This window comes from Scardinius erythrophthalmus (assembly GCF_964197995.2).
Source record: "Scardinius erythrophthalmus genome assembly, chromosome: 10".
NCBI lineage: Eukaryota > Metazoa > Chordata > Actinopteri > Cypriniformes > Leuciscidae > Scardinius > Scardinius erythrophthalmus.
In genome coordinates this window covers 15,556,447-15,570,715 of record NC_138230.1, presented here as the reverse complement: position 1 = coordinate 15,570,715, position 14,269 = coordinate 15,556,447, and the positions used below count along the sequence as shown (strand labels likewise).

Here is a 14,269-nt window from a genome sequence, read left to right as displayed (position 1 = left end):
ATTCCAAGTCTATACATATAACCACAAGCTATTTAAATGAAATAGACAATAAAGACAAAACATAAATCAATCAGACAGTCACACACACTGTCAATTCTTGCATCAATCAGACTTACAAACAGGGTATCATGCGTGTCTGCATATTTGTTGGATGGGCATACGGTACATACATATGGTACACACACACACACTTTTGGTTTGCTTTAGTTTTTATCCTGAAATCCAATGTTAAGTAAACATTTGTCCCCACAAAATCTGCTTCCCCATTTATTTATATAACGTATACATTTTTATTTTCAGAAACACCCTCACCATAAACAACAGCAACAAAGAAAAAAAAAAAGAAAAAAGCTCATCACTGCAGGATGGATAAAGAATTAAAGTTTGTCCATTTTGAAATATGGTAATAATCTCACAAATTTATTTTTCAACAGCACATCATCATCAGCAGCAGATATTTATAATCTGGCTCAAGGTTTCCTAATTTAACTCTGCAATAAACATTTGCCTGAACTGTGCTGTTTTAATAGTTAAAGAAACATGCAAACTGAGGTTTCTACACTAAAGCTCCACGTATCCCTGCGTAGCAATAACTATTTTTCCACAATAAAGAACATCTCTTGGGTGAAGAAAAAAAAAAAAATCACAGCTGCCTCTGAGAAGATGCTACAATTTTGCTATACAAAAATACTCTGTCTTGATAAAAAAAAAAAAAAAATCATAAATGAAACAAGGTTATGAAAAGTTCCTCTTGCAAACATCCAAATAAAAATAAAGCAAGTTACCTCCTTACTGCCAAGTAATATGTGTATATTTATGTACTTAAGTATTTTTTTTGTATTTGTATCACTAGACAGAATATGAATCAAAGGCAAAATTCAGAAAAAGATAAAAGCAAACATTTTAGCAAAAAAAAAAAAAAAAAGTTTTTATCTGGAAATAGCATAAAGTCCATTCATTAGCCACTTCATACATTCATTAATATCTAAAGAAATGAAAACTGTCAAATATGTAACGTAGAGGGAACAACAAAATGCTCTACTGATCAATCTTTGAATAAATGAAAATAAAATGAACCAAACAGCCCCTTTTGACAAATATTTGACGTATTTGTGCATACAAATGTGAGGATTTGATAACTGCATTCAGACATTTGATTTTTAACATCATTTGTGGTGACTTTTAAATCAACTTTCATGTAGTAGTCTGACATCTTTTACATTATGCCAGTTTTGGCATGCCCATTTAAATTAGGAATAGCTTATATAGTAGTTTCAAAATTATATAAAAAATATCAAAAGATACAAAAAAAAAAAAATCCACAAATTGACTATCCGGTTAAAAACCATAATTTACCTCCAAGTTTCTTAATGATTTCCAATGAAAAATACTGTCAACCATTTGTCAATGACTGCCAATGAAACTTCAAAAAGCACCAATATTAATGCAAAAGATGTTTTTTTTTCTCAGGCAGTTTAGTGCAATGTTAGTGTTGACACCTCAACCCTGAGCTCTGCAATATTTGAATGGATGCTGGTTTTTACAGCTGCCTCAGACTGAATATGAATAGAATTTCATGAATTTCTCATGTTAGAAGTAAATCAATACCAATGATTCTTTCACAGAATCAGGTAGCACCGATGTGCTGCAAAACCCTGCGGTTTAGTCTTTGGGAATACTTCAACATAGCAATGACATATACCAGTCTAAGACAGAGACGATATATATTAAGGCACTTGGGTTAAACATGTTTTGTTGAAGGGTTTGAGTATAAATTCTCAACTAATGATGCAAGCATGCTATGCTCTATTTTCACCAATACAGTTTTCGATCAAACAGGAACTGTTCTCTGAATGCTTTGTTTTTATTATTGCAAGTCTCAAATGGAATGTGTAGAGTCATTTATAAAGAGGCATAACTCCCCAAAAATGAACAATGAATGCAAACAAAAGAGCAAAACATAAGCAGGGACTAAAAAAAAAAATACTGTGGAGGTGGAAAAGATGAGGAAATATATGAGCCGAGTAGTAACTGGTTTGTGCAATAGGAGATGTTTGTGCAAAAGTCAGGTTCAATTTATCCAACTGTCCTAGAAAGAGCAGATGGTAAAGTCACTCCAATGATCTCTGATTCAGATGGAAATAACACACATTGCAATATTAGATATCAGATCAATAAAGTAACGTTAGACTTTAATGAATTTCCCCATTACATGTGCATAATGTTCTTAACATGCCCACCCAACTGTATGCCTTCACCTGCTCTCTAATGTTGCTCCCTAAAGGGCGTCAGACCCTCTGGCAGGCTTAAACACCTCCGCTTCCGCCTCTGCTTCCTCCTCACAGTCAGGGTCCACCGAGTGAAACTCTGCCACATACAGGCTCTTATCGATGCTGCCGGGAATGGGCTTTATGTCCGTCACCAGCTGGTCCTCAATGGTCTTCAGGTTAAAACGATCCTCAGCAGTAATGAGATTGATTGCCAAACCCAGATGTCCATACCTTCCTATAAATTAAACAAAGAGACCGTAAAATTATATATTATCAAATAAAAGCGGTTGTAATTTGAAGTGCTGCCCCCGCTAGTCGACTAGAAGAGGCTAAGTCAACCAAAATTAGTAGCAGAAAAAAAACTTGTGGCCAAGTAAAAATTGCTTATCATTTGATACATGCAAGTAGCTACTTTCAATGGCTGCTTGCTCTAACGTTAACCTAGATAAATGTGCGCTATTATTAGGTGTAGACATGTGCCGGTATTCGGTAATGCGATAAATCGCGGTAATGAATATGCACGATATTTTTATCGCGGGCACTTCAAAATTCCGTGAAAAATAATAGATCAGAATTTATATTTATAGAACGTGCATAAGCTTATTTTCCATCAACCGCTTAAACAAACACTGCGTATGCTGCGCGAAACAGTGCGCACTCTGATGTAAACAATCCCCACATGTAGAAGCGCTGTGTGCATGCGGCTCAGTGCGCACTCTAGTCTAATGTAAACAATCCTCACGTGCAGAAGAAGCATGGCGGAAGGAGGAACGCTGCCGTCGATTTATCCCCCTTCTAAAAGCAGGGCTGTCAACTCTACGCATTCAGCGTGAGACTCACGCAATCGACACTTTTCACACGCTCTCGTGCCACACATTCATTTTCTCACTCAGAGAAAAATCACGGAGCAAAGAGTACACTGACATCGCCAGACTAGACAGAGCAGGTTACTTTTGAAAATTGTCAGCTCTCATGTTCTGTCCATTTTATTACGAAATTCAGACAATAAATACCGTTTTGGTGCTTGTAAATGTGACGTGACCAATCGCTGTAGCGCCTCAGTTCAAGCAAACCGATAATCTGTTACTTTTTATTTAAAGATACAGTACAACTTATTGAAAGGTATTTATGCCTCACACATAATATCGATCAATCAGTGTTTTTCAACCACGGAAAGAGGTCAATAAAACTGCAGGTGAACAATTATGTCACAGAACGTTACATTTACCTCAGGAAAGCCATTTAATGACCAACACGTAGTTGACTAGAAAAAATAGCTATAGAGAGGAGTATTTAGCTAAATATGTGCACTATATTTCATTTGTATTATATTTTTACTTGTGTCATAATTTATTATAATGAAAACCAAATTATATTTAATTTAATTTGTTCATTTTTAACCTTTAATAATTATAGCAATTAAAATACCGTGATAATACCGAATACCGTGATAAAAGCTCAATCAATTAATCGCAGCATGAAAATTTGATACCGGCACATGCCTAATTAGGTGCATATCGAAGTGTTTGTGTGGAGTGTGGAAGCTAGAGTATAGCGCACTTCATGACATGGAGGCGCAGGCGCGATCCCTTGCATTTTTTCCTGACAACAGCAGAAACAAATTAAAATACTCATTTTTGGTAATACATCATTCGAAACTGTAAAGGGTCTACTTTTATTTGTGCAATCCTAACCCTAACAAGAAAACACTGTGGCTTTGTAAAATAAAGATTATAAATAGGATGCGCTTTCTGCCGTCTCGGTCTCTGTGAACTGGAGCACGTCACAAAAATGAACCGAAACTCAGCATATAGGCTACTTGCCTCACAGACATGAGAAATATATCTATAGAAAGCTTGAAATGTCTACTTTTAAATGAACCAATTCAAATCGAAAACAAATGCTCCCTGCTTATGTAATCCTTACGTACCCAACACAGAAAACACCAGTTTATTAATACATAATTAAAATGTCTCATTGCTATTTTTTCCGTCACATTCATAATCATTACTTTAGCGTACATAGCTCGGAATAGGCTAGATTACGCCGATATATATAAAAGGCTCATTATTGTTTAGTATTCCCCTCAGTATATATTTAAGCAATTTATATTTATATGTAAGAAATTAGTCGACTAATGGCTTAAATGAATGACTACTAGTTGACTAGAAAAATCTTTCTAGTCAATGTTAAAAACATTAAGTGGTATTAAATATATATAAAGTGTTCAAATTTTAAATATAAATGTAAATAATTGAATCCAAAACACTAAGCATTATTTATGCTTGTCAACTTCACCTGAGCGTCCTATGCGATGCAGATACGTTTCTGCATTCCTGGGGAAGTCAAAGTTGATGACCACATTTACTGCCTGGATGTCAATGCCTCTAGTGAATAAATCTGTTTAAAAAGCACACATTCACTGAATTAGGAATAACAAAAATATAATATTATTAGGACAAGAAAATATACATTTTATTTTTATGGTTGGGGTTATGCAAAAGAAAAGAGATAAACTCACCTGTGCAAACAAGGTTCCTGCAGAGTCCATTTCTGAAGTCGTGGAAAACACGGTTTCTGTATTCCTGCCATGTGAATGAAAGGAAGCACAATATTTTTGCAGTCACAAATAACTGCATAACTAAAGTTTCAAGCATTTGACTGAAATAAATTAGTCACACTGAACAGATTTGAATTAAACTGGAACTAACAACGACAAAAGACGCACCTGCATCATCTTTGCATGAATGTAGAAGCAGGAGTAGCCCAGCTGTGTGATCTTCTTGGCCAAAAGCTCCACTCGCTGAGTAGAATTACAGAAGATGATGGACTGATTGATCTGCAACTGTGGAGAGAACAAGAGCGTGAAGTCATGTCAACTGTAGAAACAAAGCATTTGGTTGTAATTCACTAAAATCACAATACCACAACTGACAAACTTAGTTGGGGTCACATAATATTCAGCAATATTACTGATTTGACTGTACTGACACATCTACAGAGATATTTTATAGATGAATTGCACTCATTTGATGATCTTTAGTTCTGAATCAACAGTGAATGACTTTAGCTGAACCGAGCTACATATTAAGAATATAGCCTTTGATATTAACAGAAACCAACCATATTATGATAGTTATATTATGTTAAGATAGTAGATTAACTATGCACTTTTATTATTGTTATTGATGCACATGCATCGTTTGTATATCACTTTTACAGTAATATACAGTAGCGATGCTAAAATCGACTCAGGATGGAATCATAATCTGAAGCTAAAGAAATTGGAGTCTGTGCTCATTATACACTACTCGATTTTCTGTGAAATCTGTCAACTCCAAAATCTGTTTTGTCTTGTAAATCTGAAAATTAGGGCAAAAATCTTTGCAAAAGTTGTGTAGTGTAGTCCAGTGTTCACACTTGGCAGGTTTGGTTCAATTTAAATGATTGATGTTAGTGCGGTTCATTTGAATAAGTGTAAACACTGCCATCCAATCCTTGGTGCGCACCAATACAGACTTCTGAAAATGTGGGTCTCGGTCCGCTTCCAAACTAACTCTGGTGTGTAGGGATGTCAATTTTCACAAATTCCTATGATCGATCGTCATTTAAATTAACGATCAATTAATCGATTAATCGTTAGCCATAATACTGCGATATGCGTCTACTGCAGTGGCTATGGCCAACAGCATGACAGGGTGTGCAAATGCTGCTCAGAACGCTATAATCCTCACCAAATCAATGAGAATGGTTTTAAATATAAATAAAGGGCTAATAGGATTGTAAAATGTTTCGATGTGATTGATAATTAAATTAATTATTTAATAATCAAATATAACTACTAATACAACGTGTCACCAACGCCGCCTCATATGCGCTTAGAATGTGTGACGCGCTCTTCCTGGAACAACTGCACGCGCTGAATGAATCTGCTACCGTTTCAACTGGAGCACTTTGCTAGCACGTTATTTATCTAAAAGAAACGCATCCTATATGAGATTAATCAGATATATTAAAAAATAAACATATTACAAATTATATCTGCACAAAATGACGCAAATTCATGCACAAGTGAACTTGAACTAAGTTAACGTTATTCAGAACTACTCATGTTGTGGACGCGCGCTTCCTGGAGCAACGCGACACGGCAACTAAACCCAAATAATTCACGTTTTATTACAATATTGTTCTCTTTATAATGTTATGTAATATTACAGTCCCAATAGTCATTATTAGTCGTGCACTGCCGTTTGAGCTGCGCGCGCTGAAGCTGACGCTTTACTACAGAGTTAATTCTTAACCAAATGCATCCAATATGAGATAAATCAGATATAGATAGGCCTACACAAAATAAAAAGTATTACAACTTACATTTGCACAAAACAAAAGGCTGCGAATGCACACGCAAACTTATAGTCATGATGAAGGTGTAAAATGGTCCCAAACATAACTCCGGCGCGCTCGCTTTACATGTTTCGCGGTTGAGCAGCGCACACGCGCATGAAGACCTGCTTAATCGATGATCGATAAGTTTTATCGATTAAATGTATTATCGACAATTAATCGATCGTCGATTAATCGTTGACATCCCACTGGACCAAAGAAGGCAACGAAAAAACAGGACATAATGTCACAAGATGCGAACCTAAAAAGGACACAATGCTCAAGCATACCTGTTTTTTCTTGTTGTAGTTGCAATATTGCCCACTATAGTTCAGTACTGTTGTCAGAACTGCATCTTTCTTCTTGCAGCAGAACTTTGTGTGTGTAACGGAGAAATTTCTGGTGCTGTTTTGACTCCTTTACACATTTTATAAGCCCTACACAAGTTCTCAGCTGGTAAAAACTCCATATGTATGCACATACTAATCCAGCACACAGCAATGTTTTGGAAGTTCGGCCCAGTGCTGTTTTTTTGTATCTATAGGTTCGGTGTTAAAAATGACAGTGTGAACGCTAAGCGAACCAGGACTAAAATGTATAATTATATTTTTTGGTCCAGACCGAACTAATCAAAAGAACAGATCTTCAAGTGTGAGTATATTTAAAGAAGAAAAAAAAAAATCAAAAATCAAAACCAAGCTACAAAAATGACTCATCAAGGTTGTGACATGACATTTTACCCAGCCTAAATATTACTTGTTCCATTAACTAATTATTAAATGTTCTAAAGTGAAATTCACTATTTACCCTGGAGAACAGTGTGTTGAGGCAGTGGACTTTCTGTCTTTCTGTGACGTAAGCATAGTACTGGGTAATGCCCTTTAGGGTCAGTTCCTCCATCAGATTAATCTCATAGGGCTTCTGCAGGTGCTTTGCCTACAGACACACAAAAGCGAATAAATGGAAAACATTTAGATGTAAAGAGCGTGAAGCAGAATGTAAGCATAAACATGTTTAAAAGATTTCTCAGACCATGAACGTCTGCACGCTGATGGGGAAAGTGGCCGAATAGAGCAGTATCTGTCTGTTCTTCGCAAGGAAACCAATGATGTCCTCAATAAGAACCACAAAGTCCCGAGAGAGCAGCTTATCAGCCTACAATAAAACAGGCAATGAACAGCTTGAACTTTGATATTGGTGGTATTAACATCTAAACACCTAAATAACTATCTTAAGATGTACAATTATGACAGTGTGCAACAGGGAATAACATTTTATTAAAATTCTGATGGGCATGTAAGCTTGTGCAACGCTCACCTCATCCATAACCATCATCTGAACTTTATCCACTTTGGCTATGCCCTTTTTTATCAAGTCCAAAATTCTGCCAGGTGTTGCTATAACAACATGAACTGCAGAAGAGAGTTTTAAACAACATGTTTTTATTGCAGAAGATGATCACACTGTAATCTCTTTACGATTAGGTATCTTTTATGTGATTACTGAGCATTACCTGTCTCATCCAGGCGCATAATATCATCTCGAAGGTTTGTCCCACCTGTGGTTGCCATGACTTTGACACCGCCCAGGTGTTTGCTGATCTGAATACTGATCTGACTGACCTGCAGAGCTAGTTCACGAGTGGGAACCATCACGATGGCTGCAGGCAAAGAGAAATATAGCACAGTAAAAAAAAAAAAGAGGATAAAAAATGTATATCTTGTGTAAAAAGTTTTAGGAGAGAGCGATACCCTGAATATGATCCTTTTTCATGTCAATTCTCTCCAGTAGGGGGATCAGGTATGCACCACTCTTTCCTGTCCCGTTCTTGGCACGAGCCAGTATATCACGTCCAGAGAGGGCAATAGGAATACTCTCCTCCTAAAATAAATTGTTTAACCAAATTATTACTTAAGCACAAACAGTGAAGATACCGATATTTTTCAGAAAGATTGGTAGGTTGATTAAAAGATTGAAAATAATAATTTGTACATTTTATATATAGGGCTGTCAAGTGAATCAAATTTTTAATCTAATGACATGATGTTTCACTATAGTCTGTATTGAGATGAGAAAAGCATCAAATAGACATTACAAAAAGTAGCTTTAGAAAGACCAATTGTATTTGATTCGACATTTTTTTTTAGAAGCTACATCTGAAATAGTATTTAGATCCATTTACAGACCGTTCATTGCCGCTCAGAGGTGGCATGAATGCATTTACACTGCAATTACAATTAAATAATGCCAAGATATTGATCGATTTCAAATGTATATTTAGAGATAGTTCACTCAAAAATGAAAATATATGAAAAAATATGTCTCAGTATTGTTGTTGTTCATACAATAGAAGTCAATGGTAACAAAAACAGTTTGGTTTCCAACATTCTTCAAAATATCTTCTTTTAAAATCTGCATAAGTCACACAGATTTGAAACGACATGAGGATGTGTAGGCTAACTGATCCTTTTTTAAAATGAAATTATAGCCCAAATAAGAAACTGAAATTGCCAGTAGGTGGTGGTAAATGACTTAATGAGTAAGTTATAAAGTTATTCATTCATTGGATAGTTCAAAAGGCTGATTCATTCAGGAATGAAGTAAACGGCTCTCTCGTTCAGAACGCGCTTGCTTGGCGAACAACAGTTCTGTCTCTGGCTTTATAGGTAATATTATCATTGGCAAAATGGAGCAAAAACAGAATATTGTGTCTACAAAACACAATATTAACTAATTTTTTGAACTGTTGTATAAAATTAATATCCAATTTGCACTCGTGCTATTCAGGACAAATATCATACGATATAAATATGAGACAAAAACTCATACAGGAGAATCTTTTCCCCAATATCTTGAATTTTAGGGGCATTCTAACTATAGGCTCCATCACGCAGTGAGTTGTTGCCCTGCATCAGGTTTGTCACCAATCAGGTCTGGGGTGGGGCGGCCATTATTTTTCCATAACTAATTAATTAAATTAAGAGCCCTAAAAACCATGGCACTATTGAATACTTGATTCTGATTGGATGACAGATGTTCTACAGTGCTTATTAATATTCTAGATAAATAACAGATAAAGAATTTAAAAAGGGAGGGCACTGGTTTTTATCTAGCATATTCTTATGCAAAAAAATTGTCTACTTGTCTAGGTTTTGCATTTTCCACATCTATTACCTGAATGGGGGAGGGCTTTTCCCAACCCATCTCAAAAATGCCCATCAGCAGCTCTCTCTTTAAGCAGTAGTCCTCAAACTCATTTCCTTTGGTTGCAGTCACATCCTTGAGAGAAAGAAAGAGCATGGAATAGTTGGATCATAAGGAGATTGTATCAGCATTACACTATTTGAGGACTCTGATTACACTGTTTTTTTTATTTTATTTTATTTTAAGTTTCACTAAAAGACTTACGGAAGTTTTGACTCTATTGTCCTTAGAGGGAAGCTGTAGGCTTCTTTTCCAGTCGTCACCAAACCTGTGTAAGTAGTGTAAGTGAATATTTTATATACAGTATAAACAGATTGCACACCACTATTTAAAAGTTTATTTTTAAAGAAATTACAACTTTAATTCAGCAAGGACACATTAAAATTTGACAGTAAAGACATTTATAATGTTACATAAGATTTCTATTTCGAATAAATGCTTTCTAAAAAAAAAATAATAATAATTGTAGCATGGTTAACTTTGCATGAAACTGCTTTTAACACTAATTAAAAAAATAAGAAAATGTTTCTTGAGCAACAAAAATTTCTGAGAGATTATGTGACTGAAGAAAATTCAGCTTTGCCATCACAGAAATAAATTTGATTTTTAAATATATTAAAATAGAAAAGTTATTTGAAATGTTAATCATATTTTAACAATATAACTGTCTTTACTGTCATTTATCAAATAAATGCAGCCTTAAGAGAGCATAAGAGACTTCTTTTTAAAACTTCTGAAAGGTAGTGTACACAGACATGCTATATATAATAGAAACATTCTAGCTAAGCAATCAAGTCTGCTGAATGTGGCGAAATGATAAGCTTACCTGATGCCAGGTCCTTCCTGAAATGCATTGGTTTCAGGTTTCTGGGTCCCCATGGGCTGAGGACTTGCAGTTTGGGGTCCTAATTGAGAAGGAGCTTTAGGCTGTCCTACAAACTGCCTGTTGTGTGTGTTCAACCCCATGACAGCTGGGCCAGCATTCTCCATCCTTGTTGCCATTTTATCACTGCTTTGTGAGTATTTTCAGTTTATATTCTTTTTCACTTTCGAAAGCCTTACCAAGGTCTAATAAGATCTAATGACCCATTCACAGTGTCCACAAGGTCTCAGTAAATAGGTTTCACTAAAGAATCTTTTTTTTTTTTTTTTTTTAGATATTTACAAATTCAACATATAGCTTAGGCTCTATTAATAAGAGCAATGCTGCCACCCAAGGTGTTTAACAAGAGCTCTTCCAAAAGAAGAGAAATAAATATTTATTTGCATAAATATTGCACACCTGCACGCAGTATAGAAAATTATACCTGGACAGGTGTGATAAATAACTAGTCTGCTAAGGCAATGGGAAGTACAGAAAGAGCTAATGCTCCTAAGCCCAGAACTTTCTTTTTGTTTGTCTACACAATATTTGCACAGTGCAAAAACAGTGCTTTGTGGTCTTTTGGCTGCCGATTTTCACTCTTTCTTGTTCAGATGCAGTAAAACTCTCAAATGTCCTGATCAGGGAGACCAGACTCGGTTCATTTATACATTTGCCTGGCAGGGAGAATTCATTCCAGCACATCTGAGAGTAGAATCACACATTCAAAAATTAATAGACAAAGTAACACTTCAGGGTGACGCAGTTCAAAAGTCAAACAGCGCTGAATACAAGCCAGTTCTTTGAATAGCCAGTTGAAAGTCTTGTGTATGTCCTTTCCTCTGTGTTGCCCTCCAGTTGTGTCCACACCTGTTCCACCTGCAGATAAACAATATGGAAATCAAAGTCACTCTGCAAATTACCTGGAAAAATTCTGGAAGCTTTGAGGGACTCCAAATATATATATATTTTTATGCTTTTACATAAGTAAATATATTAACTGTTATTTTTTTTTGTGAAACCAATGGTTATTATTGTAATTTATATTGTATTGTAACTGCGAATGTGATAAAACTGCTAAATGCTTCCCTGACAAAAAGTATTGTGGCGGCAATTTACCGTGGTACAGTGATGGTAATAAAATGGAAATACAATAATATCTTGATATGCACCATAATGATGATTCCGATATTCAAAAAACATCGTATTTAAGTGATACTTAAAGGAACTACATTGAATTAACACGGTAAAAATAAATAATAACATTATTGTACTTTTTTTTTTTTGTCAGCGTCATTAACAGTAACGTTACAACTTTCCAGTTAAAATGTCTTACTTTCCAACAGTTGGTAAATAAATGTCACTTAGAATCATATTTACTTTCCCTTGTTTACAGATAATTACTTTTTATTCAAAACTTAACATTAAGTTACCACCTTTAAACGGAAAAATACAATATCGGGCAGCGTGTCTCTTCAATAGTTTTCACAACCATCGAATATGAAATAAAAGTCTGGCTTTAACTTTTTAAACACAAGCATCTCAAACACAGAATGAGACAGATTATTTTTTCCAGGACACAAATAATATAAACATCGCTTTACATGTTAGTTACTTTAAGGCAAATCATTAAAAATCCCGACCAGACCAACATCAAATTGTTTAGTTAGCAGATGATTTGTGCTAAGCTAGGTGGTTAACCTTACAATATTACTTCATAATCCACGACAGTAAAAATCAAACATTTACCTTTATTCGTATCGATATCCTATGCTGCCTTACATATTAGGTAAATTACTTGGTTATTAACGTGGTATTTATTTCTCACGTCGCTACAAGCAGCTCGTCTCTTTGTTGTATTTCTGTCAACACGGTCGACATGTATTGAACGTCACTGGGGTTCATATGAGCGCTGCACATTATGTGAAATGCTGCCATCAACGGTACGGAGGCTCTTATGACCCTAACTTTACTGCGTTTCTGTCTTTTTCTCCTTAAAACGACTATGGTAACCATAGAGTATTTCAGGCATTCTTAGTTATAATAAATAATGCACAATAACAATAAACAAATATAAATATAATATTCATTATATTGAAATACAAAAAAAAAACAAATATTAATTAATAATGAATGATTTTAGAATCCTACTGTTACTCAAATTTATGGTGACTAATACTTACCAAGTTACCACAGTTTTTATTGTAGTAACAATTGCTAAATTTAGCCAAATACAGATGCAAAACAGCTCTGGAAACAACGATGCTTTAATGAAAATAGCTGATTAATAATTACTGCATTTGACATTCAAAAACCAGAACAAACATCTAATTAGGGGGAAAAAAGTTAGGGGGCAAAATCTAATTTGGTTATGTTATGAACACCTTTCAGTTGTTTAGTTTACTGCAACAGGAACTGGCAACTGGTCACAGCAAAAGTTTCATGTGCATCTGGCCAGTTCTTTTTGAGGAAATGATAAGGTAACATGGGAAATAATAAGGTAATGTACAGGTTCAACAGTATGAAAGTCTGGCACATAAAGCACATAACCACATCCTTAAAGGATAGTTCACCCAAAAATGAAAATTCTGTAATCATTTACTTATCCTCAAGTTGTTTCAAACCTGTTTCTTCTGCTGAACACAAGCATACATTGTAATTTCATATTAGAGTAGCCAGGGGTGTCAAAGAAATTAGGTCATGCGCCGCATTGGACTAATGGCACCTTATGTGGGCCAATTAATATATTTTTTTTAATTATGTGTAAAACCATGGAGAGTGTATGCGCAATACATGCTCACTAGTGAGGAAGCAACTTTATGCTTCTTTAATAAGCAATTTTGAGGTACAAAGCATAATTCAGAATTTACTCATTTAATTAAAAAAAGGTTTCATTCTGGTTGTGTTTGGATCATTTTGACCCAGTGAAGATTTTTTCTCCCCCCAAAAAAAAAAAAAAAAAGCTAGTTCTACTACTTCCCCAAACATTTTTGAGAATTTTTGTAATTTTATTTAGTAAATTGTTTTTACCACCGTTATACTTGTGGTGGTTCCGGTCAAAAATGACCAGCCTACAATTTTTTTGTCATTACTCTATATTATCACTAAATATTGGATTCAATCTCTTTGTCAATTACTTTCAATTAGCACAGGTTTTGTATTTCTTCAGGTCAACTAGGAAACGAGCAATCTCTCCCCTCTGCAGAGCATGATCTTGCATTTCTACAGGCGGGGGTTTCCTTAGAACAAATGTCCAGGCGTGTTGTTGTCACAACAGACACCTTTCAAGACAGGCTGGGGCGCCGTGTGCAATGGGCATGCAGTTTTGGGGTCCTGAACAGGGCTCCGCCTGCACTGGCACATCAACTGCCTAGAGTTTCTGGCTGTGCTATTGGCCTTGAGGAGGCTTCGATTGATTTAGGGCAAGGACATGTTAGTCTGGACAGACAACACTGTGACAGTGACGTATATAAATCTCCAGGGTGGAGATTGGCCCAAATGGCCCCGGGTGAGTTTTCCCCCAGTGAGTCTCATTGCTCAGACACTGTGC

The 14,269-nt window shown here is 35.5% G+C and overlaps 1 protein-coding gene across 3 annotated transcripts; it reads right to left on the bottom strand.

The window, feature by feature from the left end:
• Positions 1–399: 399 nt before the first annotated feature.
• LOC308696875 (putative ATP-dependent RNA helicase DDX6) lies at positions 400–12,649 on the bottom strand. 3 transcript variants are annotated; one of them, XM_081375802.1, is made up of 14 exons: positions 12,469–12,649; positions 10,684–11,598; positions 10,062–10,125; positions 9,828–9,932; positions 8,405–8,534; positions 8,167–8,313; positions 7,971–8,065; positions 7,686–7,808; positions 7,461–7,589; positions 4,999–5,115; positions 4,792–4,855; positions 4,569–4,670; positions 2,259–2,505; positions 400–2,126 (listed from the first exon to the last, which is right to left on the bottom strand). In XM_081375802.1, exons 2-13 carry the CDS (start codon positions 10,857–10,859, stop codon positions 2,279–2,281), a joined length of 1,479 nt encoding a protein of 492 aa, XP_081231928.1. In that variant the 5' UTR covers positions 10,860–11,598; positions 12,469–12,649; the 3' UTR covers positions 400–2,126; positions 2,259–2,278. The 3 variants fall into 3 exon arrangements, with proteins under 3 accessions (XP_081231928.1, XP_081231927.1, XP_081231929.1); XM_081375801.1 differs by having other exon boundaries at positions 400–2,089; XM_081375803.1 differs by having other exon boundaries at positions 400–2,084.
• Between the last annotated feature and the right edge of the window lie 1,620 nt (positions 12,650–14,269).